At 43.4% G+C, this 22,969-nt stretch overlaps 1 protein-coding gene and 1 long non-coding RNA gene across 2 annotated transcripts in view; both read right to left on the reverse strand.

Annotated features, from left to right (window-relative positions):
* The window catches only part of CA10 (carbonic anhydrase 10), a 305,312-nt gene extending 288,732 nt beyond the window's left edge, over positions 1-16,580 (reverse strand). Inside the window, exon 1 of the mRNA XM_082272483.1 lies at positions 15,929-16,580. Within this exon, the coding sequence (XP_082128609.1) occupies positions 15,929-15,989 (61 nt within the window). The 5' untranslated portion in view covers positions 15,990-16,580. The remainder of the gene's footprint in view (positions 1-15,928) is intronic.
* Positions 16,581-17,340: 760 nt separating this feature from the next.
* LOC309567006 lies at positions 17,341-17,676 on the reverse strand. Its single transcript, XR_014225910.1, has 2 exons — positions 17,498-17,676; positions 17,341-17,442 (listed from the first exon to the last, which is right to left on the reverse strand). It is a non-coding gene; the product is annotated as an uncharacterized lncRNA (long non-coding RNA).
* Positions 17,677-22,969: the final 5,293 nt, after the last annotated feature.

Genomic DNA, 22,969 nt, shown 5'->3' on the forward strand with positions numbered 1-22,969 from the left:
ATATTTGAAAATTTTACATCAGGATTGTTTTTTAACCTTTCAGAGCTGCTTTAAAGTCTCAGTCCACCTTAAACTAATATTTATGTGCTTGGTAGATTTTAAAGAGCTAAACTCTCTGACAGTTTCTTATATCTATTAGGGACTCTATTAGTGAGATCACCGTGCTTAGTTCAAGGTTCCTGTGCTGCCCATTATGAAGGATTCCCACCATCTCTGATTGATTTTCTTGAAGTATGGAGAACAGGGATCGACCGATTATCGGCAAAGATGATATATCGAGGGCCAATATGCACTTTTCCCTGATATATCGGAATTGACCCCTGAGGTTACCGATATTGCCGATATTTCAGGAAGGTGCATGTACCGGAGTGATGCCTGCAGCTAGAGGCATCACCCCGGTACCGGCGTCCAGAGCCAACGATCGGCTGTCTTGTAATGGCAACCGATGCGGCTGAGAAGCCGCTCGGCTGTCATTACAAGGAGCGGGAGGGGACGTCCCCCCTCCCGCTGCCTTCCCCGGCTCGCCCTGGTCTCCCATTCCACCAGGAGACCTGAGCAACCAGCCTTCACGGCTGCCGAAGACCCGATCAAAGCTGCATTCGGCTCTGATCGTGTCCCCATGCAAAAACCCGGAAGTGATATCATGACATCACTTCCGGGTACTGTCTGGCACCAGATTAAAAAAAATGACAGCATTCAAAACAGCCAAACATGGCGTTTTGAATGCTTTTAAGTGCAGAGGAGGGGTTTGGGGTCTTTTAGACCCCCAGATCCCTCCACAAAAGTACCTGTAAAAAAAAAATGTTTTAAATGTACAAAAATATCGGCCAATATCAGCCGATACCGATATGCATTGGCCAAAATATCGGTGTCGGTAACGAAAAATTTATATCAGTCCATCACTAATGGAGAATACAACCAGATGTACTAAAAACTTCCAGGTCAACAGGAAGAACAGGGATGGGAATTATGGTAGGAATATCTAACTGCTGGATAATCCAAGATATAAAAGAAGCCAGGGCTGGCTCAGACCACCAGGGTCTACTTATACCTTCACATAGGTATATGAAGGTACAACACACCGTCCTCAATTTGGTAGTATTGTCAGTTTGGAAATTTTTTTGACAGGTACATTTGATATTCACCCAGGAATCATACTGGGTCAAATTTTTACCATGGACATTTCTGAACCTGGGACTCTAAAAATGCTGTAAAAGTGTTCCTGGAGAGGGAGGCTAAAAAATATAACATTTCGTTACAATAGACAGCAGGTAAATTCCGAAGCACAATAGAATACCAGCTACATTTGGCTGCATTGGTTTATACACACTCAAATTAAATAAATCAATCATGCTTAGTAAAATGACGCCTGATAAGGAGAAACGCGTTGGGCGGAGCAGCCACGCCGTCACGCCACGCCATGGGGTCCGCACTGCAGGCTGCCACGTTTTTGCATCTTGGAACCATTGTTTGTGCTTAGTTCCTCCTCTGCCATGTAAATGTGTTTTTATTTTTTATAAAGTTTTTTAAAGGATAATGCACTATTTGCACCTTATATTTTTTTCCACCATGGGGGAGCTACACTAGAGAATATTATTACCAGCCACATTTGCGAGTTGGATAAGGTGTAGTGGAGGAATCCCTAAGTCCATGTATTGGAGCCGCCATTGGACACCTTTCACCGGGCGCATCCATACATCAACATTGGTTCATGTCTACCCCCTTCATACTTCTGGTAAGAAGTTTGCACTAACACTTGGGCGATCTTTTACTTTATTCATGTGTGGAAAGTGCTTGTTCACGATTAAGGCTCACATCGCAACGTTATCTGGTAATGGGCTACTCCCTCTACTTCACATATAAGGATATATTGATTCATTAATGACTGGATTGAAGATCTCCTGATTCATTGAAGTTCATTCTTTGGCTGTTTTGGGATCAGTGTGAATGATCTGAGGACTTTATTCATCCTATATGTGTTATGGATAACATGCCTTTTTATATGTTTATTTGTACACTATTTTTTCATTACACCTTTATTTAAAGGTTTTTCATATTGTGTGGGAATCATCAACAATTTGGATTATTTAGATGTGAAATTATTTGCATTTCTTATTCTTGTTGAGCGCACTACACTATTTTCTATTTTAAACATGCTTGGTAACTTAACCGCTTGCCGACCATCGCACGACTACTTACTGCGGCGGTCAGCCCCTCACAGGCAGAGCGACGTAGTACTACGTCGCTAGCCTGTGAGGGTTTCGGGAGCGAGTGCGCGCCGCCGGAGGCGCGCTCCTGCTCGGTCACGGACCCCCCCCCCGCGCGTGTGACCGACGGACCCGATCGTCTCATCGGTGCAGAGGGAGAAAGGCAGGCGGCTAATGTAAACAAGCCGCCTGTCATTCTCCCCTGTGTATGAATGGTGATCGTACGGCTCTACTATGTAGGACCGTTGATCACTGTTCATACACCTCAAGCCACAGCCAATCACAGTTAGAATCACGCCCCTAGGGACACACCTAACCCCTCCCTCTCAAAAAAAGTTAACCCCTTCACTGCCAGTGTAATTTTACAGTAACAGTGCATATGAATAACACTGATTACTCTGGAAATGTCACTGGTAACCCCAAAAGTGTCAAAAATGTCAGTTAAGGGTCCGATCTGTCCGCCCCAATGTCGCAGTACCACAAAAAAATCGCAGATCGCCGCCATTACGCATTAAAAAAAAACAACAAAAAATGTTTCCCTTTGTTAGTAAACGCTATAACTTTTGCGCAAACCAATCAAAATACGCTTTTTGCAATTTTTTTTTACCAAACATATGTAGCATAAAACAAATTGGCTGAAAATGTTAAAAAATTTTGATTTTTACATTTTTTTTGGGGGGAATTTCATATAAAAAAATGTGAAAAATATTGTTATTTTTGCAAAATTGTCGCTCTTTTTTTGTTTATAGCGCGTGATCAAAAAATCGCACAGGTGATCAAATACCACCAAAAGAAAGCTCTGTTTGTGGGAAAAAAAGGACGTCAAATTTGTTTAGGTACAGTGTCGCACGACCGCGCAATTGTCCGTTAAAATCACGCAGTGCCGAATCGCAAAAAAAACCCTGGTCGGAATGGGGGTAAAATCTTCCGGGGGGCGTAAGTGGTTAAGCAAGTTTGCAGATTTTTCTGGATATCATTAGTTGTTCACTGAGTGATTTTGCCTGGCCATGGTTGCTCTTTATATAAAGATGCTATCACCACTGTCTTCTATGATAAGGAGATGGAGGAACCAGCAATACAAGATGCTGGTGTGATTATATCAACAGCTATTGTTCGAGAGGCAGAGATCTCTCACCTTCGTAGCAAATGCATAATATGACCATGACTCCAGATTATCACAGAACTAGCTGCATAATAAAGTAATCTACTTTACAAAGGGGAGAGAATAATTCATTTGAAAGGAATTCTTGTTTTTACGTTATTTGTGTTTAATGCAGAAGCTCTGAATTATCAATGTATTTCCATGTTGCAGATTGTGTAGAAGCAACATACTTGTTCCACCATTGCAAAATTAGGTTTCCAAAAAGAAATACAAGGAATAATTACTCAGCTAGTTGAAAACAAAGGTAGCCAAAGAAACAGCATCTCACCAAAAGAAAAAAGAGAGAGTCCTGACTGTGTCCTGGGGAAATTTCCCCTAAATTTTATGTCTTGGTGAAGGTTATCGAGGTAGAAAGTCATGGAAACTCTACCTGGTTGGTAGTGTTAATTTCGTAGACGAAAATACTTTCGTCAACGAAGTTAACGTTTTTTTAGTTGACTACAATATGACTAAAACTAAAACAATTCAGATGAAAAAAATACGACTAAAACTAAAATGGCATTTTAGTCATAAGATTAAAATACGACTAAAACTAAAATAGCATTTTAGTTAAAAGACTATGACTAAAACTAAATAGAAATTTGCTGCCAAAATTACCACTGCTGGTTGGTGATCAATGATCCCTTCATTGGTGTTTCAGGGGATTGGGGCTCCACCCAATACCCTGAAAAATGAACACTCCTCTGCTGGCCATTTCTAAATCGGCAACACAATTCCATCCAGAGCCTGTAATAATAGCACATTAAAGTTTATACATGTATTGCACCACCGCATAATCATAAGTAAGGGGCATCTACTAAGCTGCTTAAAGAGAAAAAATTAAGAAAAAGGATTTTCTTATTTTTTTTCTTAAGAATTATTGTTGGTAATATATTCAGGTATTATGTGCAATGACATTATAGCCAATAGAGTTTACAGTTTTTTTGTATTTTTAAGTTGGACTTCTGTTTGTCAAAAAGCAATATTTTTGTTTCTTTATGAATTTTGGTTTTATTTATAAAGATTTTATTATCACAATGGCTAAATCTGTGTCTGTAGTGCGTGTTCAAACCTTAATACCATAAATAATAACATATTATTAGATTTTTACTCCAAGAGTATATAATTAGTTTGGAATATCTAGAGAAATGTTTAAATAATGCATTACAATTTACCTAAACCTATTTGATTTGTAGTTGACAAAAATGTATAAGATTTTAGTCGACTAAAATGTACTGGAGATTTTAGTTGACTAAAATATGACTAAAACGAAAACAATTCAGATGACTAAAATACAACTAAAACTAAAATAGCATTTTAGTCAAAAGACTAAAATACAACCATAACTAAAATAGCATTTTAGTCAAAAGACTATAACTAAAATGAAATCAAAATTACCACTGCTGGTTGGTGATCAATGATCACTTCATTGGTGTTTCAGGGGATTGAGGCTCCACCCTCTTTGGCTCTTTAGTAAAACTTATTTGCCACTGCAAGCACAATAGTTACTAAAAAACACTGATATTATATTAGGACACAGACTACAGTTACCACCAATAGATCTAATACTACCAAAGTCCTGAGAAATGGGAGCCAATCCCCAAAAATTCACTGGCTATGTTTTAAGTCATACACTAATATAGTAATCATTATTCTTCAACTGACCAGAGTTTCCAAGACTTTCATACATGCATGCGGCTCCTCATCTATCCCTACAATCTTCACAATCTGAGTTCCATTCTCTAGTTGAGCCACTATAGACCTACCCACCACCAAGAAGGAGCCAATCCCCAAAAATTCACTGGCTATGTTTTAAGTCATACACTAATATAGTAATCATTATTCTTCAACAGACCAGAGTTTCCAAAACTTTCATTAATGCATGCGGCTCCTCATCCATCCCTACAATCTTTACAATCTGAGTTCCATTCTCTAGTTGAGCCACCATAGACCTACCCACCACCAAGAAGGTCTACCCTAAATCGTCTTGTCCTGGTGACACCCAGGGTATTGCAGAATTGAATCTCCTACCAGGACAGGTAATTTCATATATGGAATTTTTTTATACCTTCTGTCTGTGTCCCTGCTGGAGTAATTTCCTCTCACTTCCTGTCCTATGGACACAACAAGACATAAAAGGAAATCTGCCCAGAGTTAGAGATAATCCCACTTTTGGTACCAGTCAGGGCCGTAGATAATTTTTTTTCCTGGGGGGGTTCAGCCTTGAGTACCCAGAGAACAATAATTAGTACATCTGCCACGTGAAGCAAATAGTAAACATGGCTTCAATGTCAGAAGGGCACTGCCTATCAGCCTCGTGGATAAGACAGGTGGTCTTCCCAGTAGCAGTGCGCCTCCCGCAGCTACATACACTAGCCTAGCTGCTGTGAAATTGACCGATGCTCTGGGGGGGTTTGGACCCCCCCTGACCCCCCTCTTATCTACGCCTCTGGTACTAGTTACTGGAATAATTGTCCACATTGAGAGATTTTCCTCCTACCTCTGTGACCTGACTTACAATCTACATTGTCATTCATCCCAAAGATGTTCAGTAGGGTTGAGGTCAGGGCTCTGTGCAGGCCACTTGAGTCCCTCCAAATCAGACTGGTCAAACCATGTCTTTATGGAGATGGCTTTGTATATGCCGGAACAAAAAGGGCCTTTCCTCAAACTGGTGCCACAAGGTTAGAAGTGCACAATTGTGTAAAATGTCTTTTTATACTATAGTGTTATCGGTGTCCTTCACTGGATGTGCCTGAACTCAAACCAAATTGAAGCCTTGAGATACCAAACATGGACAGCGTGTTCTGTATATTGGTTAAAAAATGGAAACCAGGAAAGCCTAGGAAAGCCAGAACGATAAAATAAATTAATTCAATAACAAAGATGAAGGCAAAAGAAACAAGTTCCTGCAAATATACATTCGGGGGTGGGATATCTGAAAGATATTAATGTGCTTATAAGAACAAAATAAATGGTAAGCTAACAGAGGTGGAGGGAATGAGCACTGTACAGCACATAAATCAAATGTGAGCCAACAAATGAAAACATGGTAACTAATTACCGAGCCCCATTAATGGTAATGTGTTCATATTCTGCAGAGTGGCCGTTCAGTAAGATAACTGCACTATAGAATGCCAAATAGAAGAGTAAGATAACAAGCACAACATCAAAAGTAAAAATAAAATAAAACAATGTATGCTATTAGCAAGAGGAAATTGTATTTAGCAATGTAAATAAGTACGCTGCCAATCTGAGAGTTGTAAGCTAATAATGAAAAGCTTGCCATGTAGTCTTAGTTGGTTTTGGTAGACATACACTATACTGTATATGGCCAACAGTTTGTGGACACCTGACCAACATACCTACCTATATAGTCAAAAGTACAGTATCTCACAAAAGTGAGTAGACCCCCTCACATTTTTGTAAATATTTCATTATATCTTTTCATGTGACACTTTGCTACAATGCAAAGTAGTGAGTGTACAGCTTGTATAACAGTGTAAATTTGCTGTCCCCTCAAAATAACGCAACACACAGATTTAATGTTTAAACCCCTGGCAACAAAAGTGAGTACACCCCTAAGTAAAAAATGTCCAAATTGGGCCCAATTAGCCATTTTCCCTCCTGACTCGTTAGTGTTACAAGGTCTCAGGTGTGAATGGGGAGCAGGTGTGTTAAATTTTATGTTATCACTCTCATTCTCTCATACTGGTCACTGGAAGTTCAACTTGGCACCTCATGGCAAAGAACTCTCTGAGGATCTGAAAAAAAGAATTGTTGCTCTACATAAAGAAGGTCTAGGCTATAAGAAGATTGACAAGACCCTGAAACAGGGCTTCAGCACGGTGGCCAAGACCATACAGCGGTTTAACAGGACAGGTTTCACTCAGAAAACGCATCGCTATGGTCGACCAAAAAAGTGAAGTGCATGTGCTCAGCGTCATATCCAGAGGTTCTCTTTGGGAAATAGATGTATGAGTGCTGCCAGTATTGCTGCAGAGGTTGAAGGGGAGGGGGGGTCAGCCTGTCAGTGCTCAGACCATACGCCGCACACTGCATCAAATTGGTCTGCATTGCTGTCGTCCCAGAAGGAAGCCTCTTCTAAAGATGATGCACAAGAAAGCCCGCAAACAGTTTGCTGAAGACAAGCAGACTAAGGACATGGATTACTGGAACCATGTCTTGTGGTCTGATGAGACCAAGATAAACTTATTTGGTTCAGATGGTGTCAAGCATGTATGGTGGCAACCAGGTGAGGAGTACAAAGACAAGTGTGTCTTGCCTACAGTCAAGCATGGTGGTGGGAGTGTCATGGTTTGGGGCTGCATGCGTGCTCCTGCTACTGGGGAGCTACAGTTCATTAAAGGAACCATGAATGCCAACATGTATTGTGACATACTAAAGCAGAGCATGATCCCCTCCCTTTAGGGACTGGCCCTCAGGGCAGTATTCCAACGTGATAACGACCCCAAACACACCTCCAAGATAACCACTGCCTTGCTAAAGAAGCTGAGGGTAAAAGTGATGGACTGGCCAAGCATGTCTCCAGACCTAAACCCTATTGAGCATCTGTGGGGCATCCTCAAACGGAAGGTGGAGGAGCGCAAGGTCTCTAACATCCACCAGCTCCGTGGTGTCGTCATGGAGAAGTGGAAGAGGAATCCAGTGGCAACCTGTGAAGCTCTGAGGAACTCCATGCCCAAGGGGGTTAAGGCAGTGCTGGAAAATAATGGTGGCCGCACAAAATATTGACACTTTGGGCCCAATTTGGACATTTTCACTTAGGGGTGTACTCACTTTTGTTGCCAGCGGTTCAGACATTAATGGCTGTGTGTTGAGTTATTTTGAGGGTACAGCAAATTTACACTGTTATACAAGCTGTACACTCACTACTTTACATTGTAGCAAAGTGTCATTTCTTCAGTGTTGTCACATGAAAAGATATAATAAAATATTTACAAAAATGCGAGGGGTGTACTCACTTTTGTGAGATACTGTATATGACCAGCCTAATAATGCCTTTTGGAAAATGCTGGACTTTCAGTAAAGTACAAAAGATGACCAAATGTACCTGGACACCCTTCTAAGTACATGTATTTCCAGTGAAGTGTACTGTTAATGCTACAGGAGACAAAGACAGTTTAGACAACGGTGAGATTCCAATTTTGTGCCAACAGTTTGGGAAAGGCCATTTTCAGTTCCAGCGTGACTGTATCCAAAGCCAACTCCATAAAAATATAATTTAATGAGTTTTGATTAATGGCCACAAATTCCCACATACTCAAGAAACTTGAGAGAAGCCTTCCCAGAAGGGTAGAGGCTGTTATAGCTGTAAAGTAGGAAGGTGGGGACAACTCCATATTAATGCCTATGGTTTTGGGATGGGATGTGATGTCCATGTTGCACTTGCAAACTCTGGGCTTTTCTTTACCAGGCCATAAAAGTATATCTAGTCATAGACATCTTCCTAGATGTTTTTTCAAGTTATTCTTAGGTTAATTGGTTATTATGGTACTTCAAATATGTTCTCAGTTTCCCCTAGGGCCTCTTTCCAGTTAGAAAAAAAAAACAGCTCCTTCGGGCATCTCCCAGGTGACCATGTGTATGTTACCTATAGGCCGGCCATGGACGGAGTGTTTTTGACAGGGGGATCCCTCCCACAGAGCCATTGTGTTCTACTGGTGGGGATGGAGGGATGGGGGGTTAGACTGTCCCCACCGGGAGAACATAATGATTATTGCTAGTGGCTATAACAGCCACTAGCAATAATCACATGTAAAATCCGTCAGGCTGGTTTGTACCCAAGTTGATCGATCGATCAACTTGGGTACATTCAGCATGCCCATACATGCTTCGAATCTCTGCCAGTTCAGGCTGAGATTTGAACCATTTATGGCTGGCTTTACATATCAACTGGGTCTTATCAACATAAAGGCCAGCTCAACCCTCAAAGTTGTTCACTGATCACCAACCTTTACACCTCTCCGTTGAGAAGTCACCTAGCAGTCCTGTAGAAAACCTAATTTATACCTCTTTCCTATATAGACTTATTCCTCGCAGGGCTATATTTCAGTAATTATGGGTCAAACAAAGCTTCTTCTACTTTGCCATCTCTTGAAGCATTTCAGGCTTACATGGTTTTATGCACAGTGCTTTAAATAAAATCAGTAATCATGTTCTTAGTTCTTTTTGAGGAAATACACAGCATTTTATATGGTATCTAAACAAATATAATGTGTATTGTTATAGCAACCAATCGAATCAGGTATTTCCCAGGAGAATTTATGGAAGACCGTGATTGGTTTCTATGGACAGAGAATTTTTTCTTGTGATACTAGGGCAAATCAAGCCTACCATGGCCTTGATTTATGTTTAGAGTCCACCTAAAAAAAAAAACTAATGTGACATAATTAAACAAATAAAGATAAATGCTTTATATTGCAAGCTCTAGTTATGCAGCAGATATAAGAATCTTGGGCTCCAATGGAAATAAAGTTCAGACTGGGTTTAGCCCACAACGGCCACAGCTACAGTTTTTACTGTATAATTGTATATATAATATAAGTCCATAGGCCAGCAAAGTGATAAGACCCCGAAATGTTTCACCATCTTCCCCTGAAATGAAGAGGAGACCCCCTAGTGTCTGGTCTGAATTTTATTTCCATAGGAGCCCCAGATTCCAATATCTGCTGCATCACTAGAGCTTGCAAGTTACTTTATGCAAAATTTACAAAGTACGCTTTAGTTATTGTGGCCCTTCTAAAAACACATGTGGCACTTTTCCACTGCAATTCCTGGCTTGGCTCTACTCGGCCCTGCTTGGCCCGGTTTGCTTTTCCACTGCTGGTACCGCATGGTACGGTGTTGGAATGGTTCGGTACGGTACGGTATGGTTTGCTTTTCCACTAAAGTAGTACTAAAGTTAAGTGGGTGGGATAACAACGGAGTGGGTGGGATTCTCTAACCAATCAGTGGCTAGTAGTGACTGCATGCAAAGGATTGTGGGATATGGTACCGGGTATGGTACCTCTTGGAACCACAATCGAGGTGGTACTGTTTTTGAGAGCCGTACCGTTCGGTTCCATGCAGTGGAAAAGCATCGCCGTACCGTACCGAACCGTTCCTACACCATACCATGCGGTACCAGCAGTGGAAAAGCACGAAAGCGAGCCGAACCGTTCGGTTCCATGCAGTGGAAAAGCGCCAATGGAGTGCCACTGAAGGCACCAGCTTACGCCCACCTGGTGGCTCTCACTCGCTGACAAATGTTGGTATCCGGAAAGCTTGTCCCGTCTAACGAAAAGGGTAGGACCCAACACATGATAAACAGCCCAGAGTAAAGAAGCAGCTTCAGCCTGTCTCCTCCCAGGTCATGCCCTCCCTATGACGCATTTCACCTTCCCAAAGGGGGTTTAATTGTAGAGATTAAGCCCTTTGAGAGAGCAAAATTCATCAGAGGGGCATGGCCTGGGAGGGGACAGGCTGAAGCCGCTTCATTACTCATAGACTGGGTTGTTTATTATGTGCAGTGTCCTATCCTTGTCATCAGATACACTATATTACCAAAAGTATTGGGACACCTGCCTTTGACGCATATGAAATTTAATGGCATCCCAGTCTTAGTCCGTAGGGATCAATATTGAGTTGGCCCACCCTTTGCAGCTACAAAACCTTCAACTCTCCTGGGAAGGTTGTCCGCAAGGTTTAGGAGTGTGTCTATGGGAAAGTTTGACCATTCTTCCAGAAGCGTATTTGTGAGGTCAGGCACTGATGTTGGACGAGACGACCTCTGCTCTAATTCATCCCAAAGGTGTTCTGTCGGGTTGAGGTCAGGTCAGTCAAGTCCCCAAACTTGCTAAATTCAGACTAGGCCAGCCAGTCTAAAGCTTTTTAACATGGCGGACCCTTAAAATAGCTTCCTGGTCTCAGGGAACCGCTGCTAATAATTACTACAGCTCAAGGTCCACTAGTGTGATGGTCAGTGGGAAGAATGCTCCTTACATGTGTGGTCCTTGGGAAGAATCCCTTTTTATATACAGCTTCAGAGATTATTGTTGTCATTGGTTACTCAGCGGGGTGACTGGCAGAAAATGCTCATTGCTCAAGGAACTCCTAGCAACCTCTGGAGGAACCCTACATCAAGTGAAAAAGACGCTCCTCCCCTGATCAGCCATTATACCACAGCAATCAAGATTGGCCTGCAAGTCTCCACCAAAAGGCCACACCTTCTGATGCATTTTGCCCCTCCAACTGGGGCTTAATCGCAGGAAGGAGGAACCTTAATTAAGTAAGTCTGGAGAAGGCCAACTTTCTACCACCTAACAGAAACAGCGTTTCAAATTTTTGTATTGTGCATTAAAAATTAGGCGCATTAACACAACTTTTAATTATGTGATCAGGATTTAAAGCAAACTGGTCCATTTAGCGGGACGGCTGTTGCCCAAAAAAAGTACAAGATCTTCTTTTGGGCAACAGGCGTCCCGTGATTCTGCACTGCGTTCGGGGTGCCATTGCACGGGTATCCTGCGACTTGGAATAGTTCAGGATCACGACAGAATCACGGCAAATCTGCCCACGATCCAAGATGCTTATATGTGAATAGTGCCTAAAGGAGGAGTGGGGGGCGGGCGCATCATCAGGAGGCATGCTGGCTGAACCAGAAAGAGCCAGTGGGCCTCCTGATTATTGATATGACAGCGTTGTGCCGAGAGGTGACAGAGAACAAGAGGATCTCAGCAGGACAACACTGGATTTTTTGGGCTGTTGGGTACCAGTAATGGGAGCAACGGACAGCTCGGTAAGTAGGGAGGGGTGGAAAAAAAAAGGTGGGGGGTTGTTGATTCTTTTTAAGAGCTCCATACTCAGTAATGTCCGAGTGTAACACTACCAGGTATTTATATACTTCTTTCACAGATCACAGTACTCCCCCTGATAATGCCTTCATCTGCTTTTATCTACATTTTTTCTGATGCATCAATCAAGGTCAGCATCTACTTCCTGGACTGAGATGTCTACTCAGAGATGTCGCAATCATGTAAATCCTGATGTTTTTGCAGTCCTTGGTTGTGTTCACACAGGCCAGTTAGATTGGACCAGGGCAGCCCAATTTTGGGGCCTCTTTGGGGCCCCCCCCCCCAGGGCTGACCACCAACATTCCCTAGGGCCCACCTACCATGTCATCATCCTTCTCCAGTCCCATGTCCTACTTCTCCTCCAGTCCCATATCCTCTTTCATCCCATGTCCTCCTCCTCCAGTCCCATGTCCTCCATCCCAGGAAAATAAAGGTGAATGGTTCTAGTAAATGCTGCCCCTCCTGTCCAGGCGTGAACAGCTGGAGAACAGGGGAGAGCAGGGCCTACAGCTGTGTGTGAGGGCTAGTGAGGGGCAGGACCTTCCACATAGTGCCAGTCTGCAAGGGAACGGCGGAGCTTACAATTGAATGGTATTGCAAGGATAGATGGCAACCCTACCCTGTTTGGGGCCCCTTGGGACGCCCGGGCCTCGTACATGTGTATGGGCTGTATCCCCCTGATGGCGGGCGGTCCTGGATCAGACTCTCACCTTGTGACTGCCTACGAAGTTAGAATTTTGCAGTGTAATTACTGGTGGAGAGGAGACTGAGGAAATGCTTCCTCCTGCCTGCAGCAGAGTGATTACATTATCTCACTCTAGGCCAGGGATCTTCAAACTATGGCCCTCCATCTGTTGCAGAACTACACATCCCATGAGGCATTGTAAAACCCTGACATTTACAGACATGACTAGGCATGAAGGGAGTTGTAGTAGAGGGCCATAATTTGGAGTACCCTGCACTAGGCCAAGGGTGTCAAACTCAATTTCAGCATGGGCCCCACCAGCGTTATGGTTGTACTCAAAGGGCCGGTTGCATCTGTAAGACTATATAACTGGATCTGCACTTTATCATATTAAATAATTGCCACTGCATTCGATTATTACTGGTTTTAGTAATAACTTAAGACCTAAGCTGTGAAGAGCAGGGCAGACCGCCATGGAGTCCACTCCATAGCAGAGGGCAGACCGCCACGGAGTCCACTCCATAGCAGATGATGCAAGTTTGAAAAGAAGGGTCGCTCACCACTGGTATCACCCACGAGAAACTTTATTTGGAGACTTTGTGATCCTGGAAGTTCACCCCCTGGCGTCAATAGTGTTTATTTTTTTGGCATTTTAATTGTATTATTTTTTATCATTTTATTTTATTTTTTTTACAATGTCACTGACTATGACTCTGTTCATTCAGAAAAGGAAGGAGCTGGTAAATTACATATTTACCGACCCCTTCCTGGTTCTCTATTGTGACACATCCCCTGCAGCATTCGGCAGGAGAGGGGAGGGAGGAGGCCGGCAGCACAGTGGGGGGGGGGGGGGGGCGGGATCAGGGGAGCACACAGGAACCCAGAGACAGAAGAACACAAGTGAAGTGGATAGGAGGAGTGGGGGGTGGGGGGCAGCATACAGGGGAGCCAATCGCCTCCATTATCCTCCTGCAGCTACAGGAGGAAAAAGGAGGACAGTGATTTCTCTACATGCTGCCCCTGCCCTGCCCCCCCCCCCTCCTATCCAGGTGTACAGGGGAGCCACACAGGCCCCCTGGAGCATGGGGCCCGGTTGCAACCCCTGCAACCCCTGTAGTTACGCCCTTGCCTCCCCTCCTCCCCTCCCCTTTACACAGCTCACAGGAACAGAGCTGAGGCTGTCAATCAGCTGAAGCTCCTTCCCCTGTCACCATTTTTCTCTTGGTGTCAGGAAAACTTGTCAGAAGTGACTCATGCTGATAGCAGAGGAAGGAGGCAGTGGACAGAAATTACACTTAGTGCTGTGGACTGAGACAAGTACACACTATAGAGGGATATGCTTTGTTCATATTTCACTTCTGAGGTTTACACCCACTTTATTACAAGCAACAAATGGCTGATAATGCACCATGTGACCCGCATTGCAGATTGCTATTCGCCGTATCGCCAGTGGATCAAAGTGTTTTTGCTCATCACTATGCACATCTGGTTGATAAGAGGGAGACTTCCTTCTTGGAAAGGCCACTGACCTCATGGCCCCAGCACTGTGGCACCCTACTGAAGGTACACCAAGGATCATGTATTTGGTACCACAGTCCTGCATTAAAGCATATCTGTTTCTTAGAACAAGTTCACTAACAAGTCAAAGCAACTTACTTTCTGCCACATTTTTCAGCGTCTACATTACAATTCCCCCTGAGTGCAGCCATTTGAATAACAACCTGCAGGCTAGGAGCGGTGTTAATGTCTCCTACCTCTTTACAGCTCTCCACTATGGAGCCAGAGGTTAAAACATCAAAAAAATCATTGATTTTCCACAGCTGATTACTCAGAAAAAGCACACATTTTAGAAAAAAAATAATTTGCACATCTTTCAATTTTTTTTCTTTTTTTCTACAACACTGTTTTATTCCAATCCACTCAGCCTAAGAGCTCTCTTCTTTGCAGACCCAGTACAATTTATTTCAGCAATATCCCCTTTGGCCACCATTGAAAGTAACTAAATGATCGAATACTGTACATCCCATCTTTTGGATCCAATCCAGCTATTTAGTACTTGCCAATCCAATCGCATTTCAGCGTCATGCCAATGGCATTGTGGGGGTTGTAGTCTGTCCCTTAGCGCAAAGCAACGATTTATGTTTTTTTTTTTTTTTTTTTTGCGGAGGGGAAAGGGTTGGGTGGCAGATTGGGTGGTTGAGTGGCAGATTGGGGGGGGGGGGGGGGGGGATGTAGGTATGAGCCACTACCAGACTACCACTGTCTATGCATATCATGCTATATACTGGGAAATTACCATTCAGATGAAATCCCATTATTAGGAAGAATCCCAACTAGCTGTGGTTTTATAATAGGCGCTTAAAAATTTGCCCACCAACCACAGTATTCATTATTTTTGACAACACCTATTTTGCCTGGCGTACAACACATCCCTTTTTGCAATGATATGACAATCACACAAAAAAAAAAATTCTGATACCGCTTATAGACTTATCACCCCCATATAACATCCTCAGTCCTTGCACTGAAAAACTTACACAACTCTTGAGCCATTTAGGAAGAATTAAAGGACAAATAGAAGAGATTGCTTTAGACACATAAATCATAATTTTTCTATTCTCAAAGCATTTTTTTCCAGCAGTCTCATAAAAAAAAAATATTGGATGCAAAAAAAAAATAAATAAAAAAATGACAGTTGCATTTCAATAAAAGTTCGCATTTCCACATTTTTACGTACATGTCATATATATGTCACTCTATATTAGAATTACATGCATGAAAAAGAAGAGGTATGCCACCAGCACATCATTATGTCACCTATTCATGTCCCCCCTATGATAGCTGACCAAATGATCTGTGCACCTGGGAGAATTATTACACTTAATATTTTATTCCTCCCTGTACTTGGCTAAGGAAAAAGACAGCACACTGCTAAGTATTACCATGCAGTACATGTATGCTTAGAATAAAAAAAAAAAAATCACATTCTACAATAAATGCAAATACAATTTTAATTTTTTTTTTTTTTTTTATACCATACCTGACATGCAAACGATGAAATTGGCTTGTAAGAAAAACACCACCTCCCAAACAATTTCCATTCTACGATTTTCATACCAACTGCATCACTCAACGGAACAATCAATAGAACACTTCCCAATGGCAAGGTCCCTCTCTTCCTGAGTGTATTTTCCAAATATGTTTACTCATGTCCGAACATAAAAAAAGAAAAAAGAAAAATCCAACACAAGGACCTCAACTTGATCCTGTTCTTTCCATCAGCAGCAAAAAAAAGCAAAAAAAAAAAGAATAATAAATCACAAGACAATTAAAAAAAAAAAAAATCAAAATCACAATATATAAAAAAACAGATTATCTCCACAGCCAAATCTTCTTGCAGTAAAATAGAGCTAAATTAAGAGTTGGCCAGCAAGATCATTATCCGTGCAGTCGATCCCCCAGCGATGGGCATTAAGCTGTTTTAGTTTTATCCCTTCAATGTATCTCCCAAGACTGTTATGGACATCCTTGCTGAGCTGGGGGTCCCCCCCTGTGAGAAGATGACAGAAAAAAAGAAAATAAAGGTAATGCAACAAAATCAAAACATTTTGTAGAGAAAAGAGAAATTGAATTGAAAATAACACCAGTGTGATGTTATGTGACTGACTGCAGCAAGATAGCATTGCAAGGGGTTTAATTTTTTTTTTTTTCTCTAACCATGGTGTCTCATTCTTTGGGCACCAGGGGGCGCTGGAGTATCATATAAAACTACCCTATATACCTCCCAAAGCAAAGCTTGAACAAGCACATCCTAAAGGATTCAGGTGTACTACAGTCACTTGAAATTTCCTATACATATTACTACACTAGATTGCATATTTGCAGTCATGTAATTCCCAGGCATGGGTGGGCAGCCTGCATTTTAAGGCAGAATTTTAATAAGGAGTTTTTTTTATTTTTTGCATGGAAAGGATGGAGCTTTTGCAAATTTGCAATGACTCTGAGATAGTTAATCTGTTTGTTTCCTGGCATACTGAGCTGGATCTGCCAAGCTTTTGCAAAAGGGAAAGCTGCCATTAATCTGCTGCAACCAGCTTTTTGTGCATCCCAAATATCCTGATTTTTTTCTTTTTTTGTTTTGTACCTACCAGATAATCCAGACAGGCTGTTCAGCAGGGATCCCTCCTGGAGGTGCTGCACACAATGGGCTTTGGGTAAAGGTGTGTGGGGGGGGGGGATCATTGGCAGTTCACTCTTACTTTTGGGACAATGGCTTGGCTATAGGCTGAGAAGTGTAGGAGTGAGGTCCAGCTAGGCGCATCAGCTCACTGGAGGAGATTAGGGCGCAGTTCTGTCGCTCATGCGTGCCCTGGCTGGGGAGGAAGCGCTCTCATCTGCAGCAGGTAGGTCGCTGCGGGTCAGTGCTGCTGAGATTCCTGACTTTTTTTTAGGGGGGGGGGGGGGTGTCCCCGTCCTGCTGATTACGACCCCCAGCTCTGGGCGGCTGATTAGCGCTCTGCACTCACCCGGACTCTTTAAGACGCTCCGCAGGACCTCTCCAGCGGACCCAGACCCACCCTGGCGCTTCACTGACTGTGCTCCGCAGGACCTCTCCAGCCGACCCACCCTGGCGCTTCACTGTGCTCCGCAGGACCTCTCTACCAATCCGCGCTGGGAATTCAGCAGTCTTGCAGTGTAGTCCCGCACTTTTCCCATTTGTATTCAACCATTGTCACTATAAGATCTCCCCAGAAGTCCACATGGTGCCAAAGAGGGTTCAGCAAGAAGACCCCCTCTCAATTTTGTAGGGTCCCCCCCCCCCTCCTCCCTGAGCAGATGCCTGGATGAGTCTTGCGTAGAAGCTGAAACGCTGTCCAGGGTGCTGAATCTTTGCTCTAGCAAAATCCCCGCAAATAGATTCCCGACAATTCTCCTGTATAAGGGAGGGAGAGCTTCACTTTGTATTCCCTGCCAAGCTGTCTCTGTACAGTATGCAATCAAGCAGTGCTGGATTCACTGGCAAACTCTGCCCATCCTGTCCTGCACCCACAGCTTTGCAGATTGCCAGTCAGTGAGTTGCATAATGCATGGCCATCCCAGCCACCAGTAAACTTGCATCCCTCCTATTTCCCATTCAGGAAAAAAAAAAAAAAGCCTTGTCACATGGGGGACTATGCTGGATGCTGGATACTTGATGAGAGACAATGTGGACTATAAATCCCCTGATACACTTTTACAGTGCATGCAGATTTCTAGCAAACCACCCCCCCCCCCATCTCAGTCCATGCACTCTGATTAGTGCTGTGATTACCTCTCTCTGTTAGTAGTATGCACATTATTCCTGAGCTCTGGAGTACATGCCTCTCTCTGTTAGTAGTATGGACATTATTCCTGAGCTCTGGAGTACATGCCTCTCTCTGTTAGTAGTATGGATATTATTCCTGAGTTCTGGAGTACATGCCTCTCTCTGATAGTAGTATGAACATAGCTGCACCGGCTTTAGATATACATGTTCAGGGTTTGCTCCCCCAATTTTTTGCTTGTTTATTATGTATTCGGTCTGACCAGACTTCTGGGGTTGAGCACCCCACCCCCCACACACACCTGTACTGTATCAGTGTCCACTATCAAGTAGATATAGGAGGAGTCCCTTGTAGTGCATTAGCACATCTCTCCCAGCAAGGAGTGTTGTCTCCAAGGGTTAGAGAGGCTGGATTCACCCCTTTTTTATGGATAGTGTAGGACCCACTGATAATGGGGTACATTGACGTAGTGGTGGGCTTGAGCACAATATGGCCATATGGTGGGACTAAATCCCCATTTTTATTTATGGATTGTCTCCATATTTGATAGTCATTTCTTTTGCATGTGTGCGCTATTCTTTTTTAATATACATGTCGCTTGGTTCATAGCTGCACCGGCTTTAGATATACATGTTCAGGGTTTGCTCCCCCAATTTTTTGCTTGTTTAGTAGTATGAACATTATTCCTGAGTTCTGGAGTACATGCCTCTCTCTGTTAGTAGTATGAACATTATTCCTGAGCTCTGGAGTACATGCCTCTCTCGTTAGTATGAACATTATTTCTGAGCTCTGGAGTACATGCCTCTCTCTGTTAGTTCCTGAGCTCTGGAGTACATGCCTCTCTCTGTTAGTAGTATGCACATTATTCCTGAGCTCTGGAGTACATGCCTCTCTCTGTTAGTAGTATGCACATTATTCCTGAGCTCTCGAGTACATGCCTCTCTCTGTGTTTATTCTGTACCAGGGATGAGTGCAGTGATTTTCTTAAACTTGATTTAGATGCAAAATTACTGTTTTTTTTTTACTGTCGATGGAATTTAATTTTACTGAAGCGGAAACTCAATTTTGCTCATCAAGCCATCTAAGCAAAATTTGCGTTAAAAAAAAAAGGGGGGTTTGCACATGCCTCTGTGTGTTTAATGCGCTCCAGGGTTGAGTGCAGTGATTTTCTTGATTTTGACGCAAAATTACTGATTTTCAATCTCAGTGAAATTTAATTTTACCAAAGTGGAAGCTCAATTTTGCTCATCAAGTTGTCTAGGAAAATTTGCATTAAAAAAAAAAAAAAAAAAGTCATACTTGCCTCTTAGTGTATTTACTGTGCTCTGTGGATCAGTGCAGTGATATTACTAAACTTCATTTTAATACAAAATTACAGATTTTTACCATTGGTTAAATTTAGGGGAAACTCAATTTTACTCATCAAGCCATCTAAGCAAAATTTGCGTAAAAAAAAGGGGTTCGCACATGCCTCTGTGTGTTTAACGCGCTCCAGGGTTGAGTGCAGTGATTTTCTTGCTTTTGATGCAAAAATTACTGATTTTTACCATTGGCTACATTTAGGGGAAACTTAATTTTGCTCATCAAGCCATCTAAGCAAAATTTGCGTAAAAGAAAAAAAAAAAAAAAAAAAAGGGGGTAAGTACATGTCTCTGTGTGTATAATGCGCTCCACGGTTGAGTGCAGTGATTTTCTTGAATTTGGCACAAAATGACAGATTTTTAGTCTCAGTGGAAGCTCAGTTTTGCTCATCAAGTTGTCTTAATTTGCATTAAAAAAAAGTTGTACTTTCCTCTCAGTGTATTTATTGCGCTCTGTGGATCAGTGCCAGTGGTAACCGTCCATTGGGGGCGCAGGGGCACCGCCCCCCCCCCTATCCATGCGTCCGGCCACCTAATCTACATGCAGGGCGCGGGATGCATGGATTACAAAGGTAATCCTAAAAAAATTCATATATATACAGTCCTTATAGGAATATTCACAGTGAGTCCCAATGTGTCAGGTGATATAAGAAGGAGGAAATCAAGAGAATGATGCTTGAACAGAGTCTGTCTTTGCCTTCACCACACCAATGTGCTCCTCACCCCTTTGAAATAAAAACTCACCAGATCATGGACATATAAACTCCTTAATAGATATCCAGCACCACAGGTCATGGACCAGTGACGGCCCGTCCATTAGAGGCGCAGGGGCGCTGCCCCCCTATCCATGCATCCGGCCCCCTAATCTACATGCAGGGCGCCAGATGCATGGATTCCAATGGGGGATTCTTTTTTTTGAAGCATGTGATTAGAGCCAGATGCTCTAATAGGCTTCAAAAAAGGGTGGGCTTGGGAGCAGAGCACTTCGCCCTGAGCCCACCCAGATGTGCGACAATAGTGAATGAATATTCGCTATTGTCACACCGATTCTCCTCCTGGCCAATCAGGAGGCGGGTCTTGAGACCCGTTTCCCGATTGGCCGAAAGAAGAAGCCATCCTATTGGTGAAGGAGGAGAAGGAGGGAGGAGACGCAGGGGAAGCCCGACCAATGAAGGGGGACAGGGGGCAGCCGTCGCCACCTCCACATGTCAGTCTAGGGGCAGCACAGGGTGAGGGAGCCGGTGACCGGGGGGGGGGCGATATGGTGTGCGGTGTGGGCTGAAACTGGTGTGGTCCATGGCCAGGTCCATCTGCTGACCCCCCCCCCGACCCATGGAGCACTGGCCGCCACTGTCATGCACATATAAAATAGATAAAAGATCGTCCAGCACCACTTTATATCCCCATAGGAACATCATCCATCAGTCTATCCATCGATAAAGTGCATGTAAAAAAGAGGGGATCCAGTACATGGCGTAAAACCATCAGAGCTTTATTGCTCCATTCACCCCTAAATATTGCACTTACAGATTTCAAAAATAAATCACGGCATGCAATGACACAATGTGACCGCCGGCATGGAGTATCCCACCGCTACTTGCTGATGTCCCGCAAGTCCGGTGTTAGCCGTCAGACTCTGGAACAGCCATCACAATACAACGTCACTTAGCAACAGAGGCCATGTGATCGCGCGCGGACGCGTTTCGTCATTCCATCTTCATCTGTGGGCGTACTTGCCTCTCAGTGTAAAAAAAGTTATGTGAGAGTGGATGTGGCCTCACTTGTTCAATGTGATAATTAAAAAATAAAAATTGTTATGTGCTTATTCCATACATACAAAGAATGCAAAAAAAAAACAAAAAAAAAAAAACTACATGTACCTTGCCAAAATATAGTGACAAGATATATGAAGTAACAAATTATAATATAACAACATTGATCCAGATGTCAGGGAATTCCTGTGAGACGTCTGGCACATAGATTTGCGCATGCGCATTGTACTTCCCAAGACATGTGCGTGAGAATTTGCGAACGCAAATGCGCATGCGCACCCCCACAATTGCTTTTGGCGCCAAACGGGCTATTTAAAGGGATCCCATCCCCATTTCCTTTGCTGACTGATCTTCAGCTGTGCCCTGTGTCCTGGTCATTTCCTGCGTGTTCGCCTGTTGCTGACTTGGCGTTTTCTTGACCTGACTCCGAATTCCACTTCTGCCTTGCTGTTTACCTTCGACCCGGCTCCGTCCCTGACTTTGGCTCTACTCATGACTAGGTACCTAGCTGCACGCCTGATGACGCCCCCGGCTATTCCTAAGACTCTGTTCCTGCTTCTTATCCTGGCCCTCAGTCCTACTCGAGTGCTTGCCTGGCTGCCTGCTGCATCAGCCCTGCATTTTGCTGTTGGCTCCAACCTCTGGAATATTGACAAGCAACCTTTCCAGTTTAAGCAGAGTGTCCCTTTAACTTGGACCAGTTTTCTGAACATAACTACTGTTCCTGCTTCTCTGGTTCCACGGTCTCCTTGGAGTCGCATTCCCTGCTACGGGTTCTGCAATCAACACCCACAGGCACTTGTGTCTCTCCTGTCCCTTGGCACCCTCTGTCTCATCCTCAGTGGGGCCAGGGCGGGAAATATAAGAGAGGCCGACCTCGTCAATTCAGGCTCCTATCAGGTACGTGACACCAGAGCTCTTTCCAGGATAAATTGACTTGTGCCAGAATCAGTATTAGGGAGTCCATAAACTTATGTGCAACTCTCGCAGTGTGCCGGTGGTCTTCACAAGTGCTCCCCCCCCGTGTTGACCTCACTCACCAGCAGTCTTCCCTTTTAGGGGTGTATGCGCATTCACAGCACTATAGTGGCTGTATACATGTATCCAGCGCTGTCCTTCTTTTAGCTCCTTTGCTTAACTCCTCCAGGCCTCTCACATGTAAAGGTAATAACAGCAGGCATGCCCCATAGTGTGATACCATTTTAAAACTCTGATCTTTAGTAAAACACATATATTGCATTTACATTTAGAGAAGAAAACATCAGCATTAAAATCAGGAAGTCTGGCAGCTTGTATGCGTTCCAAAGCTCCCATGGCTTAGAACCAGAACTGATGCAATGACGCTGAAGGCTCCGCCCTACGCGTTTCATCACACTGACGTCATTGGAAGCTTTTCATTACACTGATGTCATCTGTGTGTGTATTGTGCTCTAGGGATGAGTTCAGTGATTTTCTTAACCACTTCTGGACCGGAAGATTTTGCCCCTTAATGACCAGGCCATGTTTTGCGATTCGGTACTGCATTATTTTAACGGACAATTGCACGGTCGTGTGACACTGTACCTAAATAAAAATTGACGTCCCTTTTTCCCACAAGTAGAGCTTTCTTTTGGAGATATTTGATCAGCTTTGCGATTTTTATTTT

Source organism: Pelophylax lessonae (genome assembly GCF_965119305.1).
Source record: "Pelophylax lessonae genome assembly, chromosome: 11".
NCBI classification, from domain to species: Eukaryota; Metazoa; Chordata; class Amphibia; order Anura; family Ranidae; genus Pelophylax; species Pelophylax lessonae.